At 37.2% G+C, this 22,653-nt stretch overlaps 1 protein-coding gene and 1 pseudogene across 2 annotated transcripts in view; one reads left to right on the top strand and one right to left on the bottom strand.

The window, feature by feature from the left end:
• LOC106877710 (pseudouridine-5'-phosphatase) overlaps positions 1-22,653 on the bottom strand; it is a 210,908-nt gene that overhangs the window by 75,724 nt on the left and 112,531 nt on the right. For both annotated transcript variants that reach the window (XM_014926666.3, XM_089348987.1), the window contains one exon: positions 3,300-3,425. In XM_014926666.3, the coding sequence (XP_014782152.2) occupies positions 3,300-3,425 (126 nt within the window). The remainder of the gene's footprint in view (positions 1-3,299; positions 3,426-22,653) is intronic.
• Positions 6,785-6,885, top strand: LOC149136538 (U6 spliceosomal RNA; annotated as a pseudogene).

Here is a 22,653-nt window from a genome sequence, read left to right as displayed (position 1 = left end):
TTGTCAAATTGCTTGCCTTTTCATTTCTGCTTTAATCTATATATGTCAAGTATTATACTAAATCTCTGAGAGAGATATAAACAGTAGCAATATGGAATCATAACATATAATTGCCAACTAAGTGTGGCGTCCTATATGGGGCAGTGCTACTGACGTTTATAGCTGCAGGAAGACATCTCTTCCAGCTGGCTTATGACACACATTCTGTATCTGATTAGTATTTGTGAGGGGAGGTCATCGCTCCTATCTCTAGCCTTACGTGATACACATGGACTTGAGTTTATAACACGCACTGAGGACAGGTAATCACCCAGAAACTCGAGTCCATGTGTATCACGTAAGGCTAGAGATGGGAGTGATGACCTCACCTCGCAAATACTAATCGGACACAGAATGTGTGTCGATAGCCATCTGGAAGAGATGTCTTCCTAGGGTTATAAACGTCAGTAGCACTGTCCTGTATAAGACACCACACTTGGTTGGCAATTATATGTTACGATCAATTATTATATCTATCTATCTATCTATCTATCTATCTCTATATCTATCTATTTATCTATGTATCTATGTATCTCTCTCTCTCTCTCTCTCTCTCTCTCTCTATATATATATATATATATATATATATATATAGTAAAAGGCTTCCTTGGTTTATATTAAGTTAACTCTAAAATATATTCACTTTCAAGCTGTTGGGTGTACACAGCATATGCCCAGTTATTAAGGAATAAGCCTATAAATTGTATTTATCTCTCAATAAAATCTTCAAGTCTTATGGTACCTATTTCTAAGGTAAATAAAGAAAGGCAAGTAAAATTAAATGATTGCTCACATGTTCAAAAGTATTCATTCATTCACTTGCTGAATGTCCATAAGAACAAGTACCAACTTAAAAGTCTTTCATTGCATATATTAGTAATCATACAAGAAAAAGCTTCACATTTTTGTGCCTCAGTCAGTAAGCATGAAAGTGCCATTATCGTTCCATGCACACTTTTCACCAACAATGTCTTGATTTACACCGATATAGTTCAGTACCATAGCCACTCAAGTCACTGAGTTTCTTCTCCAAGCTAAATTAACACACATTGCTCCACTTTCTTACACTGGCTTTTGTTCTTTGAGAAGAAACCTAACTCCAAGCAACTTTTTACAGATCAATTTTTACACACTGTTTTATAAACCTGATAAAAGTAAGAAATGGTGTAAATTTGGATTTTGCACTTCACAAAAGTTTTAGGTGTGCTTACACCAACCCCCACCCCACCCCCGTACCCACTCTTCCTGGGCCCATGTCAACCTATCTGAATTAGTTATCAATCTCATTTCACAGCTGCTTCTAGCAAGGATACACAGCTAATTGCTAATTTTCAAATGGCCATAATATTAATTAACTTTACATTAAGTTCTTCAGTTGATATAATGATATCAGCCATGTAATTCACATAGTTACTTCAATCTGCTTTCAACATTGATTTCTTTCAAGCAAGTACAATAACAACTGTTTTTTCAGAAGGTGTATAATAGATGGAATAAACCCCAATAAGGTAATGATAAATATCTTAACATCACTTAAAGAACGGAAGTCAAAACTGACTCCAACTGAATTTAATCTGAAAGCATAGGGAGAGGAAACTAAATTTCTCCTGGCATTCAACTCTGATGTACAAGAATCAAATATTATAGCAAATGTCTAAATTATCAAACTCATCCAACCCATGCTATTATTGATTAAACTGAAACACAAATATTAGAATAAACATCATTTTTCTATGACTTGTATAAATATATTTTTTTTTCCTTTCAAACCGTATGTTACGGTAACAGATTCTAGTGAAGGTTGACTTAACCTTTTATTTCTCTAGAGGCAATATGGGATGGGGAAGATGCTCACACCTATTTAGAAATAACAGTCAACAAAATCAATGCCATCTGAAAGTTGTGCCTGTGTAATTGAAAACATAGCTTCACTATTTATCACTTTGAGGACAAACTCTAGCGTTGAATCAGAACAGGTTTTTCAAAGAAAAAAACTTAATAACAAAATGTTACAAAGTAAGAAAAAAGACTCGGTGAAATTATACATGGACACCATCTTTATCAGGACCACAGAGGGCATTAAATGCCACATGTAATAATAGAAACTGTAGCATTTACACTAAGGAGCTGATCAGATAATGGTCATTGTTTTAAGTAAAATAAAAACAAGCAAATGAGATCATGGCTAGAATTTCTCATACTATTTCCACTACCTCCAACACTGCTCCTTTATAATTTTGGTTAGTTCCAGAGAAGAAAACACTGAGTGAACTCAACAAAGATGATGATATACTGAAGTTATGTCTACTTTTGTTAGTTCAGCTGTTTACACAGGGTCTTCACCAAGTTGATTGTCTTCCACTTCTGCACCCCAGAGATGTCATCTGACGTTTCATTGTTTTGACAGGGAAATCTTTCAGCTGGCTCTAAGGGACAATAGCAGCTACATACACACACACACACACACACACACACACACACACATACTAGTGCACCCTATGCAAGTATACATAGCCAATGAAACTTCATCATATAACTGTAAACCAAAACCCCGGGTTTGTTTTATAATCTTAGAACTCAGCGATTAAGAAAGATTATATATCTCTCAATAACCAACTCCTTTTTCTTACTCTTTACATGTTCACAGGCATAAATACGAACATGTAAATATATACATATATATACAAGGCTATGTGCACACACATAAATACATACATGCACAGGCATAAATATACATTTTTAAGAGTATTTCTGTTTATATTTTGTTTTTGTTCTTTCATTCAATTGTTTTCTTCTGTTTTCCTACTTGATGCTTAGCCTTCTAAATTTATCACATAGTGGAATAGTTCTTTCTCTTTTGGCCCTTCAACCATTCTATAATAAGTTAAAATAGCTATCTCTAAGGATTTGATGGACACTAAAGAAACATCATACTTAAAAAGCCTTACTGAATGAAGAGCCTAAGTTACTTAAGGATATACAACAGTGGTTTTCAAACTGACAAATCCAAGGTCGCCTCAAAAAAAAAAAAAGAAAAAAAATTGAAGAAAATTTTTTATCTCCACCATCATCATCACCACCATCTTAATTTAATGTCTCTTTTCCATGGTGGAATGGGTTAGGTGGCTTAGTAGGATCAGGTTAGCCAACCAATATCACACGTCAAGTCCCCCATGTACCTTTATATATTTATAACTGTAAATATATAAAGGTACATGTTATTATCATTTATAACTGTAAATGATAACATTTCCACTTACCAATTATGATTTGTGCAGCATCACGTTCCCTCTGACCCATTTGTTTGACCTTAATTTCCCATGTGAATTTCATGCCATACTCATTACATATTTCTTCAGTGACCTCTGTATAGATCCTTTCAGTATCTGAAATAATAATAATAATGATAATAATAATAATAATAATAATAATAGTAATAACAGCTTCAAATTTTGGCACATGGCCAGCAAGTTCAGGAGAAGGGGTAAGTTGATTACATCAACCTCAGTTCTCAACTGGTATTTATTTTATCGACCCCAAAAAATGAAAGGCAAAGTCAATCTCAGTGGAATCTGAACTTAGAACATAAAGACGGATGAAATACCACTAAACATTTTCTCCAGCGTGCTATTGATTCTGCCAGATTGCTGCAATAATAATAATTATGATAATAATAAAGATGATTTCAAATTTTAGCACAACGCCAGCAATTTCGGGGAGGGGGTAAGTACATTACATCAATTCCAGTGTTCAACTGGTACTTGTTTTAGTGACCCCATAAGGATGAAAGGCAAAGTTGACCTCACCAGAATTTGAACTCAGAACGTAAAGATGGATGAAATACTGCTAAGCGTTTTGCCCGGTGTGCCAACGATTCTGCCAGCTCACCACAGTAAATAAGGAGGAGGAGGAATGGAGGAGGTGGGGAGGGAAGTAGGGGGAGAGGAAAATGCAGGTGAGAAGGGGAGGAGGAGAAGTGAATGGAAGGGAGGGGAAGAGGAGGGAGGAGAAGAGGAGGGAGGAGAAGAGGAGGGAGGAGAAGAGGAGGGAGGAGAAGGGGGAGGTCAAAACAGAACTAAAATATAGTTCTGCTACTGACAGTACCAGTGAAAGTGGTGGTGGTGGTGGTGGTGGTGGTGGTAGTAATGGTTGGTGCTGGTGGTAATGGTTGTTAGGGATGTAACTTGTTGCTGTGGTGGTTGCAGTAGCTATGATGATGATGATCGTCATCATCATCATCATGCTTCAGACACTGCAACCCAGCACTTTGAAAAACCTTTAAAGTACCAAAATACCACTCCTGTCCATGCATTGTTATATCAATGGCACCAACAGTAACACCACTACCATCAGCTCCATAGCTCCATTACCACCAGCACCACCACCAGCACTACTACTACTACTACTACTACTACTACTACTACTACTACTATCAGTAGCAGAACTACCTTTTAGTTCTGTTATGACTATTTACTCTTATGAAGTTCGACATTAAGATAAGAATAAATCCTTTGGCAGTCACAGAATCCAACAACCAAAAGCAATCCAGCTGTCAATAAGCTTTTCAAAACTTTCTATCCTCTGAGGGGTACATTTCCCCACAAGTCAATGCCAAAATTAGCTTTAATTTTATAAATGGCCCAGGTCATATTTCAACAAAGTTTACAGTTAATTAATGATTAGGTATTTTTAAAAAAAATTCATTTTGAATTTTTTTTTTTTTTATATATTTACAGGAAATGTTAATTAAAATAAATGAATAAATAAATAAAATGATAAGAAAGAGGAGGAGAGTCTAGGTCAAATCAATTGATGTTTTCTGGGAATGGATTATGATTTATAGCATTGCTACGATAGGAAATTATTGCTCTGCTTTACATGTTTTCGCTTTACAACTGGTCTCCATGAACAAATTAACCTGTATACTGAGGCATTACTGTATATACTGCTAAAGTCATACACTTCTTTTTTATTCTAAATTACATTAAAAGAAAATTATTGAAAAGGGAACTTCAAAACATAATTTGTGTTTGACCTTCTACTTTTTAATTCTTTCAATCATTGATCTGTGGCCATGCTGGGGCACCTCATTGAAGAGTTTCAGTTAAATGAATGGACTCTAGTATTCAGTTTTAAAGTCTGATACTTATTCTGTTGGTCACTTTTGCCAAACTGCTAAGTAATGGTGATGTAAACAAACCAACACTGGATGTCAAGTGGTAGTGGGGACAAACACACACACACATAAAAACTGGCATGCCATAAATTATGACAATAGGTGTTGATCCAATCAATGAAACAGCCTGCTTGCGCAATTAATGTGCAAGTGACTAAGCACTACACAGACATGTGTATCTTTAACATAGTTCTCAGGGAGATTCAGTATGACATGGCTGGGCCTTTGAAATACAAGTACAACTCATTTTTGCCAGCTGAGTGGACTGGAGCACTGTGAAATAAAGTGTCTTGCTCAAAGACACAATGTGCCACTGGGTATCAAACTCACAAGCTGAATATAACCACTAAGCCATATGCCTTCACATATATATATATATATATATATATATATATATACAGATATAGGGCAGGGAATTGCTTTTCTCTTCTGTTTTTGTTCTGTGTGTGCCATAAATATCGCCATCCGTTAGAGAAAAAATTTGTAGTTTGGAATCAGTAGTTCTTTGACTGCTATTTCTAAATTTTCAGTATGTTGGTGAAGCAACTCATGCTGATCCCTATATATTTATGATTATATATATGTGTATATATATATATATATATATATATATATATATATATATATATATACATACATATACACACACACACATATATACATGACGGGAGGGGCTTCCTTCAGTTTCCATCTGCCAAATAAACTCACAAAGGTTTAGTTGGCCTGGGACTATAGTAGAGGACACTTTCTCAAGATGTCTTCACATTTCAAGTCAGCCTCAGTACCATAGACCTGTGGTCGAAGACATTCAAGACAGTACTACTCCATCATTTTGTATATATAGGACCACATTAAATGTCCAATGCATTCTGCTATTTCTAGCAAGACAGTGTAGACGTTTCATTAGTGACGGTGGCAGTGGTGGTGGTGATGGTAGTAGATTATACAAATAATGAAAGAGAAGCAATTCTTTCACCATTGAAAAATGTCTGAATCAAAAAATTAATTGTCTTTCTCAAAGAGATACAATGAATAGCCAGAATAAAGTTTTAAAAAATTGAACATGCTAATGTTTTCTCTCTTGAAAGAAATCTTAGATTTCCATGATAAGTACTTATCTTTTTGCAAAGGTATAATGCAATTATTAACATTAGAGATCTTATAATGGATTAGAGCATAAACATTCAGTATTAGAAATGAAGTGTATGACTTTAGCAGTATATACAGTAATGCCTCAGTATACAGGTTAATTTGTTCATGGAGACCAGTTGTAAAGCGAAAACATGTAAAGCAGAGCAATAATTTCCTATCGTAGCAATGCTATAAATCATAATCCATTCCCAGAAAAATATTTTATCTGTAAAATTTATAATACTTGTAAATAAATGGCAATAAAACAACAGTAGAATGTAAAGAATATTTTATATAAAGTAAAAAGATGTCGAGGCCATTTATAATAAAAAATATTATAATCGTTTTCTGAATCACCTTCACTCACACTAGACTTGCACATACCATCACTTGTAGACACAACTGCCAACTCACTAGCACTTGTAGATGGACTTATAAAGTGAGGTATTACTGTATTCTAAAACTGGGCTGATACACAGAAGATTGGTATGGCCCAGGATCAGAATGACATACAAATTCATAAAGTGTTATGTATTTTTACAACTAGGTGCAGACATAAATAGACACTTTTATGTCTGTTGACTACAGAGTTCACTTTCTAACCTCAGGGTTTCAAGTTTGTCCCATTGTATAACACTTTGGGCAAATGTTATCTATTATAGCCTCAGGCTGATCGATGCCTTGTGAGTGGAACTGGTAAGCAGAAATTGTATGGAAGTTTGTGATGTGTATTTGTGTGTGAGTGTATCTGTAGTGCTTCTACATCTCTGCATATCACTACCCAAGCTAAAAAAAATATATATAAGGGTGACGTCTTGTTTACATTCCTTGTCGTCAATACAATATGTCACTTCCAGCTTTCACAAAGACATAAAAGGGAACAAGACAGCTAAGAGTTAGGGATAAGAAGAGCAATGGACCACAACATTCTACCTTCTGTAAGTATCTTTCCAACCCATATCAGCATAGAAAAACTGGTGTAAAAGAAATGAACACAGTTCAAACTCAACAAACCTGAATATGTACCCCAGTAAAAATAGAGAATTAGAAGAGAACTAGAAGACCTATCAATTCAAATATAAGGAAAACATAAAAATGGAAGTGCAGAAAACACAGACTACACCACTCTAGAGTTCATATTATTTCTTTTTTAATATCTATATTATTAGAAGGTGGGGAAGAAATGGGTAGCCAAGGTTTACACAGGAGGAATCTGACCACTTACACACCCTGTTCTTCTGTGCCCACTAATTTTTCTTTGTCTTCTTATACCTTGAAGGTTCACCCTGACATCTTTTCACCACTATTAAATCTCTTCTTCCAGTTCCATCTCAGTTACTCTTATTCTCTCCTCTAAAATGTGAGTAGTTATGTTGCTCCACTACAGCAAGAAATGTGTTCTGTTCTGGCTCCGTTGTTCAATACTTTAACCTCTCATTTCCTAGCATAAAGTCACCTTACTCTTTACTGTAACCCTACTCAAAGAGGAGGATCTTAGTCTTGCATGCTGCACAGCAACCTCACTAGTGCTGGTGCCATAAAAAAAAAAAACAATAAGTACACTCTGTAAAGTGACTAGAGTTAAGAAGGGCATCCAGCTGTAGAAACTGTGCCAAAGCAGATGCTGGAGCACAATACAGCTCTCAGACATGTCAGATCCTGTCAAAATGTCCAACTCATGTCAGTATGAAAGATAGACATTAAATAATGATGACGATGACAATGAGGAATTAATTCTGTGGCAGGTTGTATATGTGAATGTAGGCCAGTATGCCTTGTATGCAGTCAACCGGGTAATTTTGAATTTAGGAAGACTTATCTTACATAATCAGATATAGTTTGACAAAAACCATAGTGCATTTTTTTTTCTTTCCATTAAGGCTGACAAATGAATGTGTTTAGAACAATCAGTTTTTGAATGCCAATTCAGTTGTTCTAATATATATTTTAGGTTCATCTCTGGTGTTTGTTTCTATTTCTGAAGTTGCCATCAAATGAAGCAATTCTCACAAATTCTAGAGTTGCAATAGAGTTGTTTGCCCATCATTTTATTCAGCTTTGCAGCATTATAACCTCTAATATAACAACCAGAATTCTTACAAGTTGAACAACTAACCTTAACACAGTTCTAATTTAATATCTTGCAATACTAATGTATATGAATAACAAGCTTCCAACAGTTTCTATCTACCAAATTCTACTTAAAGTCTTTAGTCAAACAGAGGCTATTATCAAATACACTTGCCTACGGCACTGCACAGTGGAACTGAAATCAGAACATTGTAGTGGAACTGAAATCAGAACTGAAATCAAACTTCTCAGCTACATAGCTATACCTACTCCACTAGTGATATATGCTGAATGGAGATGAGTGTAACCCATTTGTTCAGAGGGATAAAAACTAAAGTTAGTAATACGAGTAGAGACCAAAGGAGAACAGAAGATATTGGTGAAGAAGGTATTAAATCAATGGCAGAGAAGGTTATATTACTGGTTTCATTGATGTCCTTCAGAGTATAATGAAAAGTGTTTATTAACTGAAGGAGTTGTGCCAATTCAAACATAGGAACTGCACTCATAACTATGATAGTCATCATCATCATTTAATGTCTGCTTTTCATGCTGGCATGGGTTAGACAGTTTGACTGAAACTGATAAGCCAGAGTGCTGCACTGAGTTTCAATCTGATTTAGCATAGTTTCTATGGCTGGATGTCCTTCCTAATGTCAACCACTCCAAGAGTGTAATTGGTGCTTTTTATGTGTCACTGGCACAAGTACCAGTTATGTAATACCAGTATTGGCCACAACTATGATTTCACTTGGCTTGACAAGTCTTCTCAAGCATAGCATATTGCCAAAGGCCTTGGTCACTTGTCATTGCCTCCGTGAGGCCCGATGTTCAAAGAGAGCTTTTTACGTGCCACCATCACAGGTGCCAGTTACATGACACCAGCATTGTCCATGACTATGATTTCACTTGGCTTGACAAGTTTTCTCAAGCACAACATAAAAATTGGAAACTAAGTATCAGGTAAATGCAACAGAGTTTTTCCAGCAGAGTAAAAGAAAGATCATAAACAACATGTACCAGCAACCTGCATAATTGTTGTCTGTTCTTCAAATAACAATTTTAATTCTTGAGCAGCAGGTGGAGACATATCAGAATCTGATGTCAGAGTTTTGTGATTAGCTAACGGACATTCTTTATATGTCACCTGATCTGTCAGGTTACAGTGATATAATTCAATAAAATTAAAACCTGACTAGCTGTAAAAAATATATAATACTGATGGTGTGTTAGGGGGATTAGTGTGAAGGTAAACAAAAAACAAAACAGAACAAAGAAAACAAGACAATGTTCTCTTCTGTGTCATTGTTTGTGGCAATAAAGAATGTCACTTTGGCAGTGGTTGTGAAAACTAGGCTTTCATTAAGTACCTGCAAACTTGAAGACTATTTTATAATGCAGTCTGGTTTGATACACCTACTGAGTCAGTCAGTCCTGAAACAACACAAACAGGCTTACATGATTGGTAGCCACTATAAAAACTGCAGTTTGTTTTCAAATTATTGTTGCTAGGGTTTTGTAGTTGCCAACAGAGTGACCCATACTGACAGAAAGAAAATCAGCAGCAGCGCCAATGCTTGTAGTAGTAGCAGTCGTCCAACTCTAAGGGTGGTTTGTCAGCCAAGTTAATATAGAAACATATCATATGGTTCTGTCAACAATAACAACAGCAACACACAAAGAATTAAAGATTTAATTTTAATTAAACACCAGGAGTTACATTACATAACCTGACAAGTCCACCCATACACTTGTGCATAAATCTTTTGGCCACAGTTAATACAGTGAGTGGCAGGTAAACATTGTAACCATCACATATAACAATGTTTCAGTTAGTTGTGTCTCACTGACTGAAAGTAATTTAGTGAAAATATCATGGCACTACATAGTGTTTATGAAGTGAATCTTCAAGAGTGAATTTGTTAAATAATAACTGCTGAACAAGAAGATTCTATCTCATTCATTCATGCAAGCATGCAATGCAATGCAATGCAATGCAATACATACATACATACATACACATATACATACATCTGGGCATGCATGTGTATGTACATGCATACATACATTATAAGCAGATCATTGCAGAAAAACTGTCATAAACCAGGCCATACAAATAATTATCCTTAATTCTGATGTACATCAAATGGTACTATATATTAAATCATAGGGGTACTTCACTAGTGAGATGAAGTGCACATAACCTGTAGACCCAACACAATGAAGAACCTTCATTATGATAAAGGTAATGGATAGATTTCAATGAAAAGCTCAAGAAAAGATGTGTTAAGAGATGTCACTATTTGGATCCCATTTTATGTTTGGAGTAAACTTTAAGTCATGCACTCTTACAAGTACTGACAGATAGAACAACTGAGAACAATACAATATTGAACAATTACAATATTTCAAAGCCAACTTCTATTGCCCTACAATTGCTATATTGTTGTTCCAATGTAATCTAGATCTTTAGAGGTGGAAGAATATCATTTGATACTATTCTAAGTAATTCCTTTCAAAAGGTCATGATTGATGCTGTACCGAACATCTTTTAAAGGCTTTTTTTAGAAGTAATCTGGGAATAGCTTCTCATTTGTAGCTAATACTTTGAGAACATGTTAATCTAGTAGTTATAATAACTGGGTAGTGTATGTATACTGAGAATGCATTTTAAAGAAGAACTTCAATTTCCAAAAATCTTGATCCCTTGTTACTTAACTCTGAAAAGTATCCAGAGGCAACTAGGTAGAACAAATTAATCAATGCATTATTTGCAATGTGGAATTACATATTTAAGTCTGTCTTTTATCTTTTACTTGTGTCAGTCATTAGATTGCAGCCATGCTGGAGCACTGCTTTGAACAATTTGTTTTAGTTGAATAAATTGACCCCAGGACATTTTTTGTTAAGCCTGATACTTATTTTATCAGCCTCTTTTACCAAACCACTAAGTTACAGGGACATAAACACACCAACACCAGTTGTCAAGCAGTGGTGGGGGACAAACACATACATGACAAGCTTCTTTCAGTTTCCATCTACCAAATTCACTCACAAGACTTTGTTGACCTGAGGCCATAGTAGAAGACACTTCCCCAAGGTGTCACACAGTGGGACTGAATCCGGAACTATGCAGTTGTTCTACCACAAAAAATTTTCATAGAAAATATGAATTTATCTAATTAACAAGCAGAAAATGAATTAATGTATCACCATTCCTTGAGGAATAAATCCTTAAAGATATGTTTACATATGATGTTCAGTACTTTTCCAAATTAGCCATTTTTCTACTATCAAGAAGGATTCTACCAGCAAGATACTGAAAATATTACAAAGTCACTTTTGCTGACCAGAAACAAAGTAAATTTTTATGAAGCTATGTAGTCAAATTAATTACACTCTCTTCTTCTCCCCCAGTATATAACTGGTTCTTATTTTATTGGTCCTATAATGATAAAAAGATTAAAAACAATATAAAATCCTAGTAGAATTAGAGCACAAAATCCGGCGGCACCAAACTGAAGCACCAGAAAGCATCTCAACAGGCATTGTACCACTTGCACCAGTATTGCTTTACTGTTTTAATTCATAACGTATAATTCTACAAGCTACAGTTTTCCACACATACCAAAACAATAATTCCACACACAATTCCACACTCATACCTCATTTTCCACATTAACAATTTCTCCACATCTTTTTCTGCTGAAATCCTGGATACAAATCATATTAAGAATATGTGTAAGTATGTGTGTGTTTGCTTGCATGGGCATGTGTGTGTGTGTGTATGTGTGTGTGTGTGTGTGTGTGTGTGTGTGTGTGTATGCAATACACTATGTTTAGGTAGTTAGTTTCAGTATGATTGGTAATGTTAAGAATAAATACATTGGCAGGGTGGAGTCTAGCAAACCAGCTGTTTCACAGATTATAGCTCTGAGTTCTGTTAGATAAAATATTTACTGAAGATCTACAGATTCATGTGTACAATATATATATATATATATAGGGGGGGGGGGTTGTATTATATAATCATACACACACACAATGTCTATATACATATACATACACATACATATATACATACATATTATATATATATGTGAGAGTGTGTGTGTATGTGTATACATACATACATATATATAATACATATATGTACATGTGTGTGTGTATGTGTGTGTGTGTGTGTGTGTGTGTGTGTGTGTGTGTGTGTGTGTACAGGGTGCGGTGAATAAACTGTCTAAATTACATAAAAATGAAAAATAACTTTGACATCTCATTTCAACAGATATATTTACCAAAATTACCTAAAAATATCTTGAAATACTAAAGAGTAAATCTATTCAATAAAATTGCCATTGGTTTCAACCACGGCCTCCAGATGACTTTGGAATCTCCTGCAACTCTTCTGGATGACCTTCTTGTTGAAGTTGGTAAATGCTGCCATAATCCTTGCCTTCAGCTCATCTTTGGTGTTACAAGAAGTTTTGTTGGTCTCTCACTCAACTGCGCCCCACACATAATAATCAAGCGGGTTGCAGTCTGGGTAGTTAGGTGGCCAGATGTTAGGGGTGATGCGGTCACAGAAATTGTCTGACAGCCATGACTGGGTTCTCCTGCTTGTCCTGTTGCCAGACATAGGGTCTTCCAGTATCCACTCTCTTCACCCAAGGCAGCAGTACCTTTTCCAGGCATTTGATGTAGGCCTCCGTATTGAGTCTGAGGCCGTGTGGGAAGATGAATGGAGGTATAACGTTGCCATCAATAGTGATTACTCCAAACACCATGATGCTGACTGGATGTTTGATTCTTATCACTCTTGGTACATGTCCTTAGATGACACTGTCCTCAGATTGACACCCAAACACTCTGAAATGTTCATATTGGAGCTGCCGGTGCAAATGCCAAGCATGTTGCTTCCAAATTTCTGGTAGAGTGAACTGTGTCAGGGTGCTGTTTTTCTCACAGACGGTGCCAAACTGACCCTACTATACTGTGTTGTCAACAAAATCAAAAATAAATAATGTGCATGCACGAAATAATTAATGTAAAATGGCAACAATTTACCCATCGCACCCTGTATACATATATATCGTCGTCGTCGTCGTCTAACGTCTGCTTTCCATGCTAGCATGGGTTGGACGATTTGACTGAGGACTGGTGAAACCAGATGGCTACACCAGGCTCCAATCTGATTTGGCAGAGTTTCTACAGCTGGATGCCCATATACAGTAATATTTATATACACATATATATATGGCATGGCTGTGTGGTAAAACGGTTACTTCCCAACCACATGGTTCTGGGTTCAGTCCCACTGTGAGGCACCTTGGGCAAGTATCTTCTGCTATAGCCTCGGGCCAACCAAAGCCTTGTGAGTGGATTTGGTAGATGGAAACTGAAAGAAGCCTGTCATATATACATACATATATATATATATATATATATATATATATGTATGTATGTATATTGCTGTGTGTCTGTGTTTGTACCCACACCGTCGCTTGACAACTGGTGTTGGTGTGTTTACATACCCGGGACTTAGCAGTTCGACAAAAGAGAACAACAGAATAAGCACTAGGCTTACAAAGAATATGTACTGGGGTCAATTTGTTCGACTAAAGGCAGTGCTGCAGCATGGCTACACTCAAATGACTGAAACAATAATATATATATATGTATATGTATACACACACACACACACACACACACACACACATATATTTAAAATAATGACCACCTATATATATGTTTGTATACATGCACACACATACAGAGAGAGAAATTCTACCTGAAACAATTTACTGTTAGAAAGTTGTAAGTTACATAGAATATCTCAACTTGATATGTAGCACACACACACACACACACACACACTCACATGTGTGCACGCACACACACATACACATGCATATACATTTACACACAAAAATTTACACCCACTTATGTGAATATAAGTCGTGTGAGCATCTTTTAATATTTCTTAACATAAATGTATGTATCCGGGTCTATATGTGTAAAGTTTGATGCATCAGTCTATAACTGTTTGCAGGGACAGGCTACATGTCAGGGAAACCTTAGTGCATAGGTTCTCAAAGTGGGTGCTACCACTCCCCGGTGGGTGTTGAGATGGTCCAGGTGGGTGCTAGTGCCTAAGGGGGTGGGGACAGTAGAGAAAAAGGAGGCGTTGGGAGGAAGGCAGTGGATTGGGGGACGCTATGAATATATTATAATACTATTATAGTATTGTATACAAATTATATAATATTATATTAAATATCGAATGATTCACAGTATATATAAATTAGTAAAATATAAAACATTTGTGGCTGTGTGGTAAGTAGCTTGCTAGCAAAGCACATGGTCCCAGGTTCAGTCCCACTGCGTGGCACCTTGGGCAAGTGTCTTCTATTATAGCCTTGGGCCGACCAAAGCCTTGTGAGTGGATTTGGTAGACGGAAACTGAAAGAAGCCCGTCGTATATATGTATATATCTATGTATATGTGTGTGTCTATGTCCCCCTAACATCGCTTGACAACCGATGTTGGTGTGTTTACGTCCCCGTAACTTAGCGGTTCGGCAAAAGAGACCGATATAATAAGTACTAGGCTTACAAAGAATAAGTCCTGGGGGTTGATTAGCTCGACTAATGGCGGTGCTCCAGCATGGCCTCAGTCAAATGACTGAAACAAGTAAAAGAGTATACATAATAGGGGTGGGGGCGCTGAGGTATTATGTAACCACGACAGGGGTGGTGGCCCAAAAAGCTTGAGAACCTCTGCTCTAGAGCAACATTTCCCAACCATTTTTTTCCTATGGACACCTTTAATTCCTATTTTACTCTACTAGACCCTTATACTCATTTAGTGTTATAAAAAGTGGCTGTGTGGTAAGTAGCTTACTTACCAACCACATGGTTCAGGGTTCAGTACAACTGCGTGGCACCTTGGGCAAGTGTCTTCTGCTATAGATAGCCTCAGGCCAACCAAAGCCTTGTGAGTGGATTTGGTAGATGGAAACTGAAAGAAGCCCATACATGTGTGTGTGTCTGTGTTTGTACCCCCACTATCGCTTCACAACTGATGTTGGTGTGTTTACATCCCCGCAACTTAGTGGTTCGGCAAAAGAAACCAATAAGTCCTGGGGCTGATTTCTTCAACTAAAGGTAGTGCTCCAGAATGGCTGCAGTCAAATGACTAAAACAAATAAAAAAAAGAATAAAAGAATATAGGTTCAGGCATAGCTGTGTGGTAAGAAGCTTGCTTCCGAACCACATGGTTCCAGGTTTAGTCCCACTGCATGACACCTTGGGCGAGTGTATTTTACTATAGCCATGGGTTGGTCAAAACCTTGTGAGTGGAACTGGTAAGTGTGTGTGTGTGTATGTTTGTGTCTGTGTTTGCCCCCCCCCCCCACCACCTCTGCCATCAATTGACAACCAGTGTTGGGGTGTTTACGTCCCTGTAACTTAGCAGTTCAGCAAAAGAGACCTACAGAATAAGCATCAGACTGTGTTGATACATTTGACTAAAGATTCTTCAAGGCAGTATCCCAGCATGGCCACAGTCTAATGACTGAAACAAGTAAAAGATAAATGATAAGCGTAGGAGTGGCTGTGTGGTAAGTAGCTTGCTTACCAACCACATGGTTCCGGGTTCAGTCCCACTGCGTGGCACCTTGGGCAAGTGTCTTCTACTATAGCCTCGGGCCAACCAAAGCTTTGTGAGTGGATTTGGTAGACGGAAACTGAAAGAAGCCTGTCATATATATGTATATATATATATATATATATATATATATATATATATATATATATATATATATGTATGTGTGTGTATATGTTTGTGTCTGTGTTTGTCCCCCCCAACATCGCTTGACAACCGATGGTGGTGTGTTTACGTCTCATTAACTTAGCAGTTTGGCAAAAGAGACCGATAGAATAAGTACTAGGCTTACAAAGAAAAAGTCCTGGGGTCGATTTGATTTGACTAAAGGCGGTGCTCCAGCATGGCCGCAGTCAAATGACTGTAACAAGTAAAAGAGTAAAAGAGTAAAAAGAGATAAAGATATTTTTATAATTAAATATTATTAGGAATTTTTTTTTTTAATTAAAATATTCTGTGTATTGTAGAAATATAACCAATTCATCATTCTTTTATTCTTTTATTCTTTAACTTGTTTCATTCATTTGACAGTGGCCATGCTGGAGCACTGCCTTGAAGGATTTTAGTCAGAGAAATCAACCCCAAGACTTATTCTTTGTAAGCCTAGCACTTATTCTATTGGTCTCTTTTGCCAAACTGCTAAGTTACGGAGACATAAACACACCAGCATCAGTTGTCAAGTGTCAGCATGCAGACAAACACAGACACACATATATATCACGTAACTGGCACCTGCACCGTGGCACGTAAAAAGCATTTACTGAGCATTGGGCCTCAAGGAGGCAATAACAAATGACCAAGACTTTTGGTAATATGCTGTGCTTGAGAAGAAGACCCATCAAGCCAAGTGAAATCGTAGTTGTGACAGATACTAGTGTCATGCAACTGGTACCCATGCCAGTGGCACGCAAAAGCAACCATTATGCTCTTGGAGTGGTTGGCATTAGGAAGGACATCCAGCCATAGAAACCATGCCAAATCAGATTGGAATCTGGTACAGCCCCTCAGCTTACCAGCCCTGGTCAAACCATCCAACCCATGCCAGCATGGACAATGGACATTAAATGATGATGATGATGATATATATATATATATATATATATATATATATATATATATATATATATATATATATATATATACACACACAACAGGCTTCTTTCAGTTTCCATCTACCAAATCCACTCACAAAGCTTTGGTCAGCCTGAGGCTATAGTAGAAAACACTTACCTAAGGTGCCACACAGTGGGACTGAACCCAGAACCATGTGGTTGGGAAGCAAGCTTCTTACCACACAGCTACAAAATCTTATATTGACTTCTAAGGGCCACATAGACACTGGTTGAGAAGCACTAGTTTAGAGTAACAGACCACTCAATCAGCTGAAATAGACAACACACGTACAGAAACACAAGTGCCCTTTCAACAGAGCACGGATACTAAGATGCAGGGAGAAGATGGCCATAGACACATTAACAATGGAGGTATGATGCAGCTATTAAGTTAGAATAGTAGAGTCAATTATTGTAGCAGGAACAAAAACTGTCACAGCAAACAAATGTGCAAATATGCCATTGATTGATGAGGATTTTCATCATGGTAAAGCTTTTCTTATTAGCAATCGGGATTTTGTTACATGCTATTTAGGATTCTGATGAACAAAGTATGTGTATCCACCAAACAATCTAAAGAAGCAGTACTCAGAGAAGCTGTTTAGAAAATGTTTGTTGGACTTAATGAGAAACAAATAGTTATTTTGGTGGTTAGAGGTGTTGGAGTGAGAGAGGCAAGGGAGTTTATAAATGATAGGAAAGCTTGGAGAGTGTTTGTGGATGGATGAGTGAATTTGATGTTGCTCAAAGGGGTATGGAACCAGCATGATATGACGGGGGTAAACCAGCATATGCTGTCAGGCCCCGCTGCTGATATTGAAGGTTGCATTCTATGCCTTGACCCGAGCATAGAACAAGGCTTGCCTCTTTGAGCTGGGAAATGAATGGAATGCCTGGTGTGTGTCTTGTTGTGGCTACCCCCTCCTAAAAGAGATGGGGAATAGGCCTGGGTATATAAAAATAAAAATCTTAGTGTGGTCTCAGGAAAGTCAAAGATATAGCTCAACCTGATAGGAAAAACAGTCACATTTTCCTTAAGTACTCCGATTTATTATCATATTTCTGTTGAAATAGACTACCAGTTTTCAATCAATCTTTAAATAATGAAGAAGTCTGTAAAACAGTTTTGTCATTTCTAAGCTGGTGTTTGGAACCTATACTAACATGAAAGTTTGATGGAAGGTTTTAATTTAGGCCACTTTAAAAAAGACAAGTTTGTATCATAGAACCAGGAGCAGCCTTAGGCAAGCTGGTATGAAAAGGGTCAAAGGAAATAAATCATACTGAATCATGGCTGTGTGATTGAGAAGTTTGCTTCCCAGCCACATGGTTCAGGGTTCAGTCCCACTCTGTGACACCTTGGACAAGTGTCTTATACTATAATTCATCAATAAAAAAATACTGAAAGAAGCCCATCACATATGCATCTATATGTGCATGTGTGTATCTTTATATTGACATCATAAGATAGTTTTAAACAAGCATCGACATCATTCAAGTGGTGTCATTAACTTCCAATCTCCCATGAAAACATGTCCAGCCATAGGTAAATACTACCTAATGGAAACAGTTAAGTGTTGGCAACAGAAAGAACAACTGGGCATAAAAAATCTATCTCAACAAATTCTGTCAGACCCATGCAAGCATGAAAAGGTGGATATTAAATAATAATGGTGGTGAGTTTGAGATATACAACACCAGTAGTAAATGCTTAGGATGCTGTTGAGCACAAGCTTGCTTAATTAGAGTTGACCCAGGACTATAAAAACAACATATGGAACTCTTCAGAGAAGTCACTGGAGATGTAGTGTTACATCAATTTTAGAGAATAAGGGGAGCTAATGGAAGGAGAATGAGTAGGAGAGAAGAGTTAAAGGTTGGGAATAAAAAAGAGGTCAGGTTTGTTGGGAGTGCCAGTTGTGAGGAAGAGGATAGTTTGTACAAAATGTTGATGTAATTAAATAGAGAAAAAACCCAGAAGACATGGCGAAAGCTGAAACCACGACCTCTTCTTAATGGGAAAGTGAAAGCATCTCATATTCTGCTTTTCTGTGGCTCTGAGATGGTGCAAATATTGCAAAGAAAAAGAAAAGCTTTTAAAAACTATTCTGGGGAAAAACTCTTAAGGCTTGACTTTAGCTGACTAGGCATATCATCTATATGGAAATCACTCATCAACAGAAAAAAAGATTTGCAGCAAACCTAAACCAGCCAAATGGGCAATGAATAATGGACTTGATGCCTGTAACTGATGAAGCATAAACAACACAGAAACACATGTCTTGTAGTCCAATGACATCAAACATAGACCAGTGGTGTGTTTTTTACACATATTTTCTATATAGAAAATTTCTCTCCAAAGATAGTTTACACAACAGAAATCATTTGACATTTGAGTTTACATAAACATGCTAAATATGATTGTACACCCCACTCCCAGTTCTCTGTCCGTACACACAAAATACAGGCACATAAACCTTCACACATATACATGTACATAGATAACTAAAGTCAGTTCAACACCAGAGTACTGCCACATTTTTCATGAATATTAAGTGCACAAACTGCAGTAAGATTCCTTTTTGCATGATAAAATGCATTCACAACACAGCCAACTTGCATGGCCTTCACAATGGTAGGGGCCACCACTTGCAGAATAACATCACTAATAAGTCACACAGCTGTTATGTCAGTAGTGGTTTCTGATATTGCTGTGGTTTAGCACCAGGTAAGATCCAATCATGTTAACCAATAATGAAAGGCATAGGACTCACTAGTGCCAGTGGCATCATAAAATGCAACCAAAATGGTCCAGTCAAAGGAGTCTTGCATTCAACAAGCTACATTGCTGGCTACATTTTAAGGGAAAAGTATTTCCAAATAAAAACTAAAATGAAGCTGAGAGGATTCTTTGGTACTGCTACAGATATCCACTCTAGTACCACTGACATGATTAAATGTACCTTCTAAAGCAGGCCTGGCCAACTCAAATTACATTGCGGAGCCACTTTAATCACAGAAACTTTTTTGAGGGCACTATTATTACAATAATGAATGAATGATTGTTGATTCAACATGAAATATTAATGCTGCAAAAACAGCAGTATCTTTCTTTTTTACTTTTCCTTACAATCTTTAATTTTTCATAAAATTTTAAATAAGTTTGTTTAAATAAACCCATTTCAAGAAAGTATCAAGCGGACCGCAGGATAAAAGTCTGCAGGTCACATGCAGCCTGCGGACCACAAGTTGGCCGGCCCTGTTCTAAAACATCCACACTCAAAAGTGGTTGGTGATAAGAGCACCAATTCCTATATTGTCTATTACTATATGTACTAGAAGATAAAGGTGATAACAGGATAAGAGGTGCTTGAAAACCTGGCCAACCCATGCAAGCACAGAAAGAAGGATTCAGAAACGATGACATTTGTATAGAAGTATATCTGTATAGACGTGCATCTATATGATGCACATCTTGACTTGTGCATCATATAGAAGGAGGGTTGCCCAATATCATTCTGTATCACTCTGTCATCCTTTCCTATGTGATTCCAGTGGCAGGGCAAAATCAAGATAACTAGAGATAGATCAGGATACAGCATCCTTTGTGTCTCACTGTACCCTGTTCACTCTCCACAATGCTTGCTGATCTGCCTTCCTGCCCGTTGAACCAGTCTCGCAGTTTCCTCTACACAGTGTGCCAGGTCCAGTAGATAAACCTTTGTATTTTGTATATGTAAGCAGAAGTAGTTACATAGACATACATTCAAACTTTTCATTTCTGTCTTTCTGCCTCACACACACATATTTCTACAGGTATTTTGTACATATAAGTAGAAATATACATATTTGAAGAGGAAAGGCAGAGATGTTAAGTTTGAATGCATGTACACGTAACTGTTTACTTGTATACTCACACCCACATAACACACACACATAGAAGTTTGCATATATGTACATAAACACAAATGTACACAACATGTAAGAGATATCTCCACTCAAGAATGGTCACCAAGGATGCATGGAGAAGACAAACTCTCTACCTCTGCCTCTTCCTTCAGAAACCCTCCCCCCCACCCCGAGAAGACAGTGGTGGCCTAAAGTGTCGAAGATGAAGTAGGGGATATCCAGATACAGGTAAATAAGTAGCAGAGAAAAATGTGAGGGAAAAGTAGAGGCGGAGGATGTCTCGTGAGGTGGGAATAGAGAGGGTGGCAGAGGAGTGGTGCTGACACTAGAATTAAGTAATGTAGAAGAGGAAGAGGTTGGAGTAAAGAGGGAATCAGCTGGACAGGAAGTAAGGGGTCTGACTGAACTTCACTGCCTGAGTACATATTACATGCTTTGTGTGTGTTTGTGTGAAGTGGAGGTGCTGTAAGAGTGCATGTGTGTGTGTGTGTGTGTGTGTATAACTTAGTAATAAGACACCTGCAAACATACTTCACAGGATACATCAAAATTACCCTTACTACGTGAAGGCGCAATGGCCCAGTGGTTAGGGCAGCGGATTCGCGGTCATAGGATCGCGGTTTCGATTCCCAGACCGGGCGTTGTGAGTGTTTATTGAGCGAAAACACCTAAAAGCTCTGCGAGGCTCCAGAAGGGGATGGTGGCGAACCCTGCTGTACTCTTTCACCACAACCTTCTCTCACTCTTACTTCCTGTTTCTGTTGTGCCTGTAATTCAAAGGGTCAGCCATGTCACACTGTGTCACGCTGAATATCCCCGAGAACTACGTTAAGGGTACACGTGTCTGTGGAGTGCTCAGCCACTTGCACGTTAATTTCACGAGCAGGCTGTTCCGTTGATCGGATCTACTGGAACCCTCGACGTTGTAAGCAACGGAGTGCCAACAACAACAACGATCCCACTCATGTATGTATGTGTATGTGTATATATACATATATATACATATGGCTTACTGGTTGGAGTGTTGCACTCACGATCTAGCGATCATGGTTTCAATTCCCAGACTGGGTGGTGCATTGTGTTCTTGAGCAAAACACTTCATCTTACGTTACTCTGTGATCACTTCAACACCTAACACGCAGTACACCATGCACCCATTTAGACAACACCGATTTTATGAAGAGAATGTGAACTAGTGTGTGGCACAGGCATATGATCACTATAAACAACAAATCATTTGTGCAGGTCGTTTGGCAAAAGCTGAACACTCATACATCATCTTCGATGGGAGAGTCCATCATATATATATATATCAACTTTAAATAGAGCTCAAAACTGATCCATTGAAAATACTTTATTATAATAATAATGATAATAATAATAATAATAATAATAATAATAATAATAATAATAATGAAAATGACTTATGAACATTTCGATGCAATATCCAGAATGATTTATACATATTATTATAGGTCATTTTCATTATTATTATTATTATTATTATTATTATTATTATTATTATTATAATAAAGTATTTTCAATAGATTAGTT

This window comes from Octopus bimaculoides, chromosome 3 (assembly GCF_046866305.1).
Source record: "Octopus bimaculoides isolate indiv1 chromosome 3, ASM4686630v1, whole genome shotgun sequence".
In the NCBI taxonomy this organism is placed as follows: domain Eukaryota; kingdom Metazoa; phylum Mollusca; class Cephalopoda; order Octopoda; family Octopodidae; genus Octopus; species Octopus bimaculoides.
This window is presented reverse-complemented; position numbering and strand designations above follow the sequence as displayed.